This window comes from Vidua macroura, chromosome 21 (assembly GCF_024509145.1).
Source record: "Vidua macroura isolate BioBank_ID:100142 chromosome 21, ASM2450914v1, whole genome shotgun sequence".
Lineage (NCBI taxonomy): Eukaryota > Metazoa > Chordata > Aves > Passeriformes > Viduidae > Vidua > Vidua macroura.
This window is the reverse complement of record NC_071591.1, coordinates 6,152,388-6,165,043: the sequence shown is the minus strand read 5'-3', so window position 1 is coordinate 6,165,043 and position 12,656 is coordinate 6,152,388. Positions and strand designations below refer to the sequence as shown.

At 45.2% G+C, this 12,656-nt stretch overlaps 1 protein-coding gene across 3 annotated transcripts in view; it reads left to right on the top strand.

The window, feature by feature from the left end:
• Positions 1-12,656, top strand: part of EEIG1 (estrogen-induced osteoclastogenesis regulator 1) — a 37,049-nt gene that overhangs the window by 11,149 nt on the left and 13,244 nt on the right. For all 3 annotated transcript variants that reach the window (XM_053996663.1, XM_053996664.1, XM_053996662.1), the window contains exons 3-4: positions 9,354-9,474; positions 9,800-9,829. In XM_053996663.1, coding sequence (XP_053852638.1) covers positions 9,354-9,474; positions 9,800-9,829 — 151 coding nt within the window. The remainder of the gene's footprint in view (positions 1-9,353; positions 9,475-9,799; positions 9,830-12,656) is intronic.

Genomic DNA, 12,656 nt, shown 5'->3' with positions numbered 1-12,656 from the left:
AGCCTACTTTTAGCACCAGGGTTGACATGAGGCAGCTTATTTACTGAAAGACTTTTCAGCATGTTTGAGCCAAATTGCAGTGATGTTACATCATACGATATTAATGAAATTATTCCAGAAATGAACTTGGCCTCATGTGCGGGTTAATTTGCACTATAAAGACCTCTCTGGTACAGCTACATTGGCAAACTCTCCCAGTTGAAGCAGGGTTGATATTGGCAAAAAAAGTCACTTAACTGTTCTGGCATCATTGTGTCTTCACGTGCCCTAAACCTGCCTTAGAGGCAAAAACATTTGTCTCTGCACATCACTTGTGTTAGTGATGTTGTTCCTAGTCTTGTGTTGATTCCCTTCTGAGTTTTCATTTGCCAGTTTTACTATCCCAGCAAATCCTTGACCTATTGAATTAACCCATGTCTGGATTTTTCTCATATTTGGGGGCAAGTGTTGATTTTTTTTTTTTTTTTTTTTTTTTTTTTTTTTTTTTTTTTTTATTTTTTTGAAAGGTAACTTTTTTCTTTATAAGTGGTTTTTTTCTTCATAAGAGCATCTTGTGTTCAAAGCTAGCTTTCTTACAGTACAGGCTTGTAGCCATGTCTTGTGCCCTGTGAAGTGGGCACATCATCAGAGTTCTCCTTGGCGGAGTTTACATTGCTGTCTTTCTTCACTGGGAGTTTAAATTTAGTCAGCAATATCCAAATCTGGAATCTCTCAGAATAACAGCTAACACTTAGGGGATGAAGAAAGTTTATAAATATACAGCAGCAATGGATAATCAGCGAATCTTCACTTTTGGCAGACCACAGATGTAAAATGAAAAGGCTTTCGAGAAAAGCCACGTTGTGATACAGAAACACATACTGGCTCAGAAATTTACTGTATTATTCTACCTTAGTCGTGAAAACATCTGTACAGAGCAAACTTCAGAGTTTTTCTGAAGTGTTTGGGACCTTCTGAAGCTTTAGGTCCTCGATCTGTTAGAACCACAGGGGAGATTTGAATTGTGATTTGTCCAAGGGGCCAACAGACCCTGGAAGAGTTGGGATCTTTTTTCACCCTCTTTTAACTTTCGTGGGGTTTACTATACAGTCGTTGGTAATGAGCCTGAACACCCCCTCCTTCTGTGCCTCCCACCCCCCAGTAACAAGGAATTCTCTCAGCTTGGGTTTTTTCATCCCCCTGTAAGCCTAGCTGGCTGGACGGGAGGTGCAGGTTTGAGTTCATAAGAGGTAACTTAGTTAAGTTGTCCTCATGCCTGTTTTATGCACATTGTTCAGTGGTTGTAGTTGTGGAATATTAGATCTAAGAGGTATTTAGGCCCAGAGTTTGTTTTTCAGAGCATGGTGGATGTGAACTGCAAGATAGCACGAGGAACAAGGGAAAGCAAGAGGAACAACACATGTGAGCCAGGCTGGAGAAGGGACAAAACCCTGAGTGTGGGAGCTGGTGGCTGACCTGAGCAGACTCAAGTGCAATCTGCAGGGCAGAAACCTGCTCTGGTTTCTTCTGAAAGTTAAATCCTTGTGGATTTGGTTATGGGAGGAAAGCACTGGTGGTGGGCTTGGCAGCCTGGCACATGGCTCATTCCTGGCTAGCCCAGCTCCGACACAGTCTATCGGAACAATGGAAGTAGGAGTTGGTGTGGTGACTCAGTGCATGATGAGAGTTCAAAAAAGGCAAATGCGTCTTTCAGCATTCAATACGCACGTTATTACAGCCTTGTGTTTTAGTAACTGAGTCATCTATCCAGTTATTCCTTTCTTTACACTTAGGAGTTTGGTAGTTCTTTGCTTGTGATGTTTTTGCTCCTGGCACACATCCCTGGCCTCAGACCAGAAAGAGCTCGTGCTCTGTAGATGTGGCAAGAAGTCCTTGGATATGTGTTGCTCTGGGTTGGTCTGCCTTCAGCACAGTGTGTAACAATAGATTGCGCAGCATTTACTGTTACACTCCCTTCTTGCATTTGTTTTCCTGATGTCCAGCTTTTCTTCCAGATGATAGAATGTAAATTACAAATACCTCAAAGCAGAGTGGCTCTGCTGGGCATGTCCCATCTTTAAAGTGCCATGTACCCATCCCTTGCTGCTTGCAGCCAAGTCTGTTAGAATTATTTCTCCATGCCTTCTCCCTGCTTCACCCTTGCTTACCCTTCCAAAACTTATCTGACTTGTTCTATAGCTTAAGTTCTAAAGGGTCATTTTTCTGCGAGTTACTTTCTCCATTTGGCATAATTTTTGTTTCCTTATGCAGCTTCTCCTGGAGCACTTGGTCACCAGCTGCTTGTGATTTTTTTTAATAACCTCCATTGTTTCATTTCTTATGGTATTTTTAACATAATTCATGTTAGGAGGAGTTTAATAGTTTTAAGATACAGATACAAGGAATGATTAGCAATATTTCTTCTAGAATAACTCCCAGTGGTTTGAGAAGCCCTGAATGTACTGGAGAGCCTGGCTACCTAGTGCAGTGATCTGGAGTACATGGGATGCACTGCACTGGAAAGCTCTTGCCTATGGGACATAGTGCGTGAGGTGCAGCATTTCATGTCTGTCACTTCCAAAAGACACGTCTGGGTTCATGTGACTGGGGTGCAGACATAACTGAATGACTTTCAAAGAAGCTGTTAATACACAACTAGGAATGCTCATGCTGGAGGGTTTTGTTCTGGTGATTGACTGACACTCCCATTCTCCAGCAGGGATTATCACTCCCTGGCTTGTACTGGTGGACCTTCATCAAGATTGATCACTGCCTTGGAGGGAACTGTAAGACACAGCTCCAAAGACATACTTTACAGAAATAGGCTTTTTCTGGAAATAAGGTTAAAGCTATAAAAAGTCAATCCCTTGCCTGCTAGATACCAGCTTACTCCAAAGGACGATATCTAAATCATTCTTTGAATACTGTTTTTAGTTCATGCTTGCCTTATTGTTTTTGCTCCAGTTCTTTCCTCGGCTGCCTTGCACATACTCAGTGCTGTCATCATCATCCCCTGTCCCCCAGTGAAGCTGCCTTGATTGTTCCTTACCTTGGTATCTCAGTTGTGGCTGGAGTTTCTTCCATTAGCTATTTTTTTTTTCCTGTACATTTGCCATTAATCCTTTTTCCTGTATTTGTCTCATGTCCAGTCAAGTAAGGATTAAGCAGCCTGTGCTCTTAACTGCATAAGTGGAATCTGGTTTCCTGAGCTGACTTTCCCCTACTCTTCCTTCCCTGTTCACTTCTCCCCACCTCCCCAGCTGCCAGTGAACAGCAGGAGTGGATGTATGTCCATCTCCTGCTGTGAGGTAGAACTGAGACAGCAGGTGAAGCCCTGCAGAAGTTTTGGAGCTTGCCTTGTTGTCCCTCAGAAATGCTGGGCTGTGTGATTGGCTCATTCTGAAAGCATTGGTGTACACATTTAGCATTTAGGGAGCCTTTACATCTCACTGCTCTGGTGCAAATGAAGAACTGAACAGGTGTAAGCTGATGTCACAAGGGAGATGAGGGTAGGTGTCCTTCACCGTGGGCCATTGGAATGGGTTTGCTGGGAGTTCAAAAGTTCATTTTATGAGTAGGTTGGTAGATGCAGTGACCTTACTGCTGAACCCTTGTTTAAAACACTTGCAATGAAACATCCAAATAAGACTTGTTTCAAATGACAAAGGCTTGCTTAGTTCTCTCAGTAACACAGTCTGCATCATCTGTCTCTGAGCCATTTTTCCATCATAACTGCTCATGTCTACTGAACAACAACCAGCACTTGTCAGCTGGAGAATATGGGGTTGTTTGCAGAGGGGGAGACGTCCAGCTCCTTGGGTTGGCAGTTGTTCTAGCCAGTGATGTAAGCTCAGGCACAGCAGAGTAACTTTATTGTTGGGAGTTCCCTGCAGCCCTTGCACTGCTTCTGCTCAGGGAAGGCACAACCCCTCTGTGTAAGCTTGTAAAGCAGATGTCCGCCTCCAGGTTAAACTAGGATTTCATACATTGTGTATCCAGCTGGTTTTAATGATTCTGTAAGATGTTCCCCAGGGGATATGGTGTGTCACTTCTCATTCCTGCATGTGTTTCCACTGAGCTTCCCAGCACCTATTCCTACATTGTGTTTGCTCCTTCTTTCCTACCTCTGTTTGGCCTCCATGAGCTTGACAACAAAATTAAGCAGGTGATGGCAGCCCTAAGCTTTACCAATGTGACCTGTTCCTGTGGTGTCTGCCCACAGTGCATCCTGCTCATTGTGGATTCCTCTCCTTTTCCTTGCCAGGCATCAGGATGGCAAAGCCTCAGAGCTGCATTTTTCTTTAATAAGGTGTGTACTGCCGTGAAGTGCCCTGTCCTAAGCCCATTATTTGGAGATACCTGCAGGTTCTGGATTGTAACTCTAAACCAGCTAATGGCTAAATGAGGGCTTGCTTTGTATTACATATGTATGTTCACCCACTTTTGTAATTCCTGTGTTTTATAGGCAGTGATTAGGCACTGTTTGTAGCAGGACCTGCTGTGTTAGTAGGATGGGATATATTTTGGTGTGCTGTGAACTCCGGGGTGTTCTGGTTCCTGAGCATCCTAGAAAGTCAGTTTTGAAACAGGCTTTTCAGGGATTTTTCCTTGCACTTACCAAAGGTCTCTCCTACAGCTTCGCACTAGATAATCTAGTTAAAATAGTAACTGTCTTCTCTGGAGCAAAATGCAGGATTGTTCCAGGCTTTTCCAAGCTACAAGAGTGTCAGTGATTCTGCTCTAATTCAGCCTTTGGAAGGGCTGGGGGTTAGATGGGACTGTTTTAACTGTGTCTCTGCAGATGAAAGCAGAGCTGTGTAAAGAAATGGTGTTAGAAGATGCTTTTCCAGTGCAATTTGCTGAAATAATGTGATCTTCTGTTTCTCTGTGATTGAGGGGACTGTACCTGCATTGCAGGGATTGTGTTCCCTTACTCCCCAGAAGACCCACTGCTGGTGTGTGTCAGGGCCCCTTGAAGGGCTGTTTTTCACTGCACTTAAAAGAATCTGAGCTGGGAGCTGGCTTGGCAGCCTCTTTAAAATGGTATTATCTCTCCTGTGCCTTATCAGATAAGATGCTGCTGCTCCTGCTGCAGTGGTGAACCAGGGAGGAGGAGGGTGCAGAGGACTAGGTCTGTTGAGAGGGGGATTAGTTCTGCTTGAAGGCTCTGACACAGATCCACATCTCAGAGGGGGGACAGTGAGCATGTGGACTGAGCATCAGAAATAGGAAAGCTTACCCTTCCCCTCTGTGTAACGAGGAGGAGTAAATCTGAATAAGAAGCTCTTTGTGCGTGCTTATCTCTGTACTGTCCCATTTAGCCTGAGGTTTTCCCACATTTGCCCATGCATGAAACAGCAGACTGAGACACGCTGCTCTAGTGAAAGGTTTGACATTAAAAGCTATTTTTTGTTGCTGCAGCCCTTCCAGTAAGGCTGTGGCCTTTTTATGACACTGTCTTATGCGTGGCAACTGCCATAAAGCAAGAGTGAAACATCTGCTTTTCTAAATGCTTCAGCAAGGCAAAAGTGTTTCAGCGGGTGGTGTGTTGGAAGGTTGATACCCACAACTCAGCTCTGAGTCTGTAAATAGAAGTTTTAATCTCTGCTCTAGTGTTTCATTAGCTGGATTTTCATGTGGGAGAGAGGTTCACAGTAGCCCAAGATAGCATGGGATGTATATGTGGTCTTTTTCTAGAAGTGTTTGCTTTACCAACTTGAATTCAGAGTGAGCCTTGTAGCTTTGTGCTCGTCTGTAGCAGTGCTCGTCTGTCCATGGCACTTAAACCACAGCTGGGAAACATTTCTTCTTTAAGGTCTGTTTGTTGTGTGTTTTTCTGCCTGTCTCCAGAGCTGTGTGTGAGATCTCAACCCAAAGTGGCACTGGAGGCTTCCCTGAGTTCACTGCTGCCTCTCCAAAAGCAGCTAAAGCAGTGGGCCCTGCTGTGCATCATTCCCATTACTTGAATTCTCACCATGCCATAGTGAAGCATCTTCCAGCTGCTCTTTTTCTGGTAGATCTTCTCTTGAAATGTAGGATGATGGATGAGGGATGCAAAAAACTCTTCCTCAAGCTGGAGGTTGATGAGCAGCTCCAGGATTAGAAAACCTCACAAAGCTCTTTCTAAAACTCCACTTTTCACAAAAGCTGCCACAGGATTGCACTGATTTATTCTGAGGAGGTATATTTAGGTCTGGAAAGAGTAATTACACAGCTTTGAATAAGTCTGAAGTCAGAAGAGGGCAAAGCTTAGCTTGGCAGGGATTCAACCTTCTGGGAGTCTTTTTGCAAAATGATATAGACAGCTTTTCTAAAATAAAACTTCTGAAGACCCGTTGCATTGGCACCTAGACCTGCCATTGGTGTGAACTATTTCTGGTTCTCCAAATACAGAGTGAAACTTAAAATTAGACACTTCTGGTTTTAAGCTGTTAGTTTCTGCTTTACTTTTAGTTGCCTTGTGATTAGGATGAAAGAAAACTTCTCTCAGTGCAGCCCTCACCATGCTTCTTGGGCGTTTTTTTGTTTCTGTATGATGGTTCATAATTGTACATCAGAGAATATTCCAGGGCTAAATACAAAACTGCTCATCATCTGAATTCTCTTTTTTTTTTTGTCCCTTTTTTAATGTTCTCTAATTACCAGCCTAACGATAGCTTGAAGGGAGGTGGATAGGCAAAGCCCATTGCTTCTCCATATGCCATCTTTTGGAAATGTGGAACTAATTTTTTAGAGTTCAGTTTGAAACAATAGAGCTGTTGCTTGCTTGTCTAATGATACAGACCCAGCCCCCACCCTTTAAAATAAAAAACCAAAAATGGTTGAAATTCATTATTGAATGATTGTGAAACTTGTGACTGGAAAGCAGCTCTGAATTTTGACTTTTAAACTCCTTCTTGCCCTGTGCAGACTGTTCCAAAGGCACAAAACCCCTAAGCTGTGTGTGCACCTGCAGCTGAGGTTCATGATCACAGTGCTGTGGGTAACATAACACCCCCAAATCCTTTTCCTAATCCCTTGCACTGTGTGGTATCTACAGCAGTTCTGGAAAGCCAACGTACATCCTTAATAAGAAGCAGAATGTCTGTTAGAGGAGCTTAGGCTAAAGGCAAATTAGCTATGGAGCTCTGTATTGCTAATCAGTACTTTTTACCACGTTTTGAAGTAATTAGCCTTCATTGGACTTAGCAGCATCCAGCAGATGCTTAATCATGGCTGCATTGTAAAACGAGTGAGAACTCCTGAGTAAGGAAACTCACATGCTGGAGCAGCTCTTGATCCACTGGTGATCCTGCAGCTGTGGGAGCCAGGCATGTGCTCTGGGAGCTGGAGCTTAGTCCCATGAATGCTGGTCTGGCAGGAGTTAGAGCTCTGCTCAGGGTTGGGAACAAGGTGTGCTCCCATGTGCTGCTGTCTGATCGAACATCTTTCACTTGTAGCTGCCTTCCAGCATTCACTTGGAGCTCTGGTGTCTGTAGTAGCTTTAGCATTAGCCTTGCTCTCTAGAAAATAGCAGTTCCTTTCCAAAGGTGACTAATGCTGCTAAAATATTCAGTGTTTCCTGCATCCCCCTGTACCTGCCTTGTGTTTCTGAAGCATGTGATCACAGGTGGTTTTCCATTCTGTTGCATACCTTTTCTCATCTGTATCTTGAGTTTTTCCTTCCTTTAGGTCATTTAGGATGCTTATTGTTGAGGCAGGTTTAATGCACTCATATTTGAAATGTAACGTGTCTAATTTGGCTGGCATGGGTGAATATTTTATTATAAGCAAAACCTTTTTAATCCCTCTGGTTGTGTTTCTTTCTCCTGTCTGAGAGAGCTGGGGTGAGTTGAGTGGAGTAATGAGAACCAGATCTCATCTTGAATTAATAATCCCAGATTCAAAGGTATTTTTGGCACTTAGATGTCTCACTTTTTACTGACTTCAATAGCGAGCCTGAGTTCTGTCTGGAAGGGATTTAAGTTCTCTACCTTGAAGGAATTGTTGCCTTCTGTTTTCTCTTGTTTTAAACAGGGATGATCAGCCTTTATCTGCATTACAGAGGATTACGGGTTTCAATTTTTTGTCAGCTATTCCTTTTCTCTTCTCTGTGTCTGCCTTGGCTGGCACATTTGGTCCCACACAATGTCTTGGAGGATCAGCAGGGACCTCCTGGCTCAGGATTGAATCCCTGGATCTGTCCCTTTGGGCTCACCTCGAGGTTGCCCTAATGGAACGTGAGCTACAGCTTCTTCCCCTTCCTTCCCAGAAGGAGTGGAGACACTACCAGAGCTGATCACTCTCCCCTTTGCCACCAGTCCCTTTGGCTTACGCCCTGCCTGGGTCAGATGGTGGGAAGCCTCCCTTTCCCTGCTAAAGCAAACAGTTTATCAGCTGCCCTTGCACCTTTGTCCTGTGCTAGGAGGAGAGATAAGAGTCAGACTTGCTTGCTCACAGCTGTCAGCAGTGCCTTCCCTTCCTCCCCCCGCCTCATTACATTGAGAACTGAACTGGCTGAGGGCCAGGCTCTGAGCCAGTAATGGATCAGGTCCTGTAGAGGCTCAGGAAACCAGAGCCTCGTGGAAGGACCCACACACCTTGTTTCCAGGCTCCTTTGAACCAGCTTCCTTGGAAAGGTAAAATCCATCTTCCCCTGGGGGCTGTGTGGAAGCCAGAGCTGTACCTGAAGTGATTCCTGCACTCAGGAAGGCTTCTTCTCTTCCTCCTGCAGGCTCAGGCTATGCCAGAGCCATGTGCTTCTCCACTCACTCTGGAGATCAGGATGGTCTGCTCAGAAGCTGTGCAAGCAAAACCACCTCTTCCCTGGCTGAACCCCTGCAGGATTTGAAGTGCAGTGTTTGCTTGGTGTGACCCTGTCTGCTTGCACCAGGAGCATTTCCACATGTGTTTTTGTCCTCCTTCAAGCTGGTCATCCTCACTGGCTTAGTCCCAGCCCGAGGAGCGGGGAAGGACAGGCCATCCAGGACACAGAGCAGTTTGCTGTGCAGAGACTGTACAAACAGACATGCTGGAGGGAGATAAGCTTGTGATCCTTCAGCCCAGTTTGGGTATGGAGATTTGCTCCATGCAGGCCGGACGGTGAATGAGCTAAACTGGCTGAGCAGGAAATGTCAGAGAGCGTGTGAGAGTTTTAAAGGCAAATTCTGCTGATGAGATGATTAGTATTTCTGTAACCTGGGTGGATTTTACCTGTATTGACTAGGAAAAGCTTGATGCTAACTTAACACCTTTGTGTGGTTCAGTTTCAGGTGAACCAAGCTGTTGCAGGGGATCTTTATGGGCTAGGATGCCAGTCATTTAAAAAGATACTTAATAGCTGGTCTTGATTTGGCTTTGTACCTTTATTTGATTTTTTTTTTCCATTCTCGTAGAGAGGAAGTTCAGGAAAACTGTGTCCGCTGGAAAAAGAAATTCACCTTTGTGTGTAAAATGAGTGCCAACCCTGCCACAGGGCTCCTGGACCCCTGCATCTGCCGAGTGTCTGTCCGTAAGGTGAGCATCCAGCTTTGCTTCTGGCAGGTAACACCACCAGTAGTGTACTGGCAGCTGGTTACTGGCTGCTTTTTGGCAGCAAGAAAAATTGTGTGGACTGTGGTGGGAAGGAAAGATTGTTTGGGACAGGATATGCTGGAACGGAGCCTCTCTGTCCAAGAAGAGTCCTTGATGGAGGATGGGAGTGACCAAGGTGGTGGTAACCCTTGAGAGAGAGGCTTGTGAATCCTGAGAGCAGATTCCAGGACTGAGTAATGACTTTCCCCCTGTTGCCCCATCACATATAATAGCTGCTTTTCCTGTTTTGTTTTGTTTCCCAATATAGGAGCTGAAGGGCGGAAAAACCTACTCAAAGGTAAGAGCATAGAAATGGCAAATATAGCAGAGTGGAGATGGTCTTGTCTCCTTCTAGTGCTTTACACCCATTAGAAACCAGTGGCTGCTGCATGGACCAATCTGGAGAGATATTCATTAGTTCTTAGTTTAAGTCTGAGTTAAGAGATTTCCCAAAAAACTCGACTTGCTGGGACAGGATCCAGATTGCACTGGATATGGATTTGAGATGGGGGTTGGAGAGATGATCTGCATGTCCTCAAACTTTGGGGAAGTTCTGAGTCAGATGTGAACTCTCTGGCTTCTGGCAGCATGTCTCTAATTAAGAAACAGACTCCAGTTCTGTTCTCCAGAGCATGGCAGCCAGCGGGGGCAGGCACCTCACTGCCTCAGCAGAGCAGGCAGGAGCCTACAGCAGAAATCACTGCCTGCCAGAGAACAGGAGACACCGAGGCAAAAGCCAAACAGATCAGCAGGGATCTTAGTCTTGGTTTCTTTTCCTCACTTTTTCTTGCCTGTGCTGCGGGACAGACAATGGGCCACCCCCTTCTCCTCCTTGTGCTGGATCAAGAGACAATGTTGGCTTAGAAGCTGAGCTCACACAGTGCCCGAAATGATGTTTGTTTGAAAATGAGTCACTGCTGCTGGTTTCTAATAAACAGATGCTTTGGTCACACACAGCCATGTAAGAATTCCTTCTCATCAATACCCTTTCTGAGGCCATGGAGGCAACTGGCTGTGAAGGATCTACTGCACTAGCTCCTGTGTTCTGCTGTGCTGGGTGGGAGATGGCAGTGTGGCATTGTTCCTTTTTTGTTGCTAATTAGGACATAGTCTCTAGGGCCATCAGTTTCTCTTTCAGTAGATTCACACTGTGGGAAGGCTATTCATTCTGCAGAGCTGCATGTCCAGGGAGAGCAGCATAGCTGGAGGAAGAGACATAGCAAATGCATCAGCCTTTGCCTCCTGCAAAGTCCATCCTCAAGCTTTCTGCAGGATTTAGGAAGGCAGAATTAAAGGAAGCCTGAAGGCACGTTTTTATGGTAGAGTTAACCTGGAGACCTTATTCAGGTCATGTTCTAACCTACTTCCTTTTTGCTCAGTCTTCAGTTGTGTTTAGTGGTATTTAAAAGAGACTGACTTCCTCCAGCTCAGAACTGGAGACCAAATCTCAAGTATTTGTCATGTCTTGGGCTGGTATCTTGCTTGGTCTCCTGTGGAAAAGGCAGATGTGTTCTCTGAGAAGATGATCTGAAGCAGCTCAGAAATGAGAGATGTCACACCAGATTGCAGTCTTGCCCTGTGAACTAGGCTTGTTCCAAGCAGATTCTCATGACAGAACTGATCTGGGCTTCCTAATGTTTCTAGCAGACATCTGTGGTGCATGTCCATCCAGCTATTTTTCCATTCTACACCATGAGTCCCCACCTTTCTAAACTATCCTATTCAGCTGAGAACTTCTCCAGTCATGGCAGCAGATGGAGAGGAAAATGAAACTTGTGAATGCCCTCTGTACCTGGTCCCCGTCAGCAGGGACTGAGGGTGATGGGGCTGTTTGTGCTCCAGGCAGAGTTTCCAGTGCCTTGCACACCTTTGGGTTTGACGTGAATGTCACCTCGGTGTCAGGGGTGACAGAGCGGAAGGCAACAGGAAGGACTGATAAAGCAGAAACTCTTTCCCTGAGCTGGAAGAAACACCATCAGCTGGCTGGAAAACTGAGGAAACTATTCTGAAAGGTTATATCTGAAAACATCCTTTTGTTAAGGGATCTTTCCTCTATATACTGGGAGTCTGCTTCCTGAAAGAGCTTCTGACCTCAGCACACCGTGTGGGTTGCTGGAGGGTTCTCCCACACTCTGGGCTCCAGTGTTGATCTCCTCTCAGAATTTAGTGCTGTGCTGGAGGAAGGGGCATCTGGGTGTGAGCCACCCCTGTGCCATGCTGTTCTCCTGGTGTGGTGGTGCTGTGTCTTTGTCACAGTGATGGATTGCATCTCCCTCTGTGGCTTTCCTCTGTCCTGCTTATCTCTTAAGAGATAAAAATTCACTGTTTTTTTTTCCTTATCGGTGAATAATTAGGAAACAGCATAGCCCTTGGCTAGAAGAGACAGAGAAATTTCTGCAGCAAGGGCTGAAGAAACACTTGCCTTAAAGGCAAAGTGTTTTAAGTGTCTCTTAAGAGAGGGAGAAAGGTTTTTTTGTGTTTTTTTTTTTTTTTTTTTTTGTTTTTGTTTTTGTTTTTTTTTTTTGCTGATAAAAGGTTCCCTCTCTATCCCACTTGTTTTTTCATTTGCCATCAGAAGTTCCCCTTTGAGAATGGGATGAAGGAAGTGGCAATATTAATCTTGCTGCTGTTTCCCCCTCAATCATATATCTTGAGCAGACTTGAGCAAGATTCTTGTCTTGAAACAGTGGGAGCCTGGGTTCCTCTGGCAGTGACTGTTTTGTGCTGGGACTCTCTATCAGCTTCCTCAGCTGACAGGGGCACCACAATTCCATGGGATGGTGCTACTGTTGGGGCTCTCCATTCAGTTGTGTCATGCAGCTGTCTGCAGCAGGGCAGAAGGGATGTGCTGCAGAGCACAGAATGACCTGCTGCTGCTCCACCTGTGTTCCCTGTTCCCCTGGGAGCTGCCCTGCTCTTGCTGTGACGCAGATGCTCCACGCCTCGGTGCTTTGGCTACATACAGAGAACAGCACGTCCTCCTGATCAGAAGAGATGGGACACAACTGCCTTCTGTTCCTAAAGCTGTGCATAAAAGAAGCTGTAACTTTTCCTTTAAAACACTGTGTTAATACACCAGGGATTAGGGCAGGAAAACAAAGGTGCTCTTCATTGTGTGTGTATTT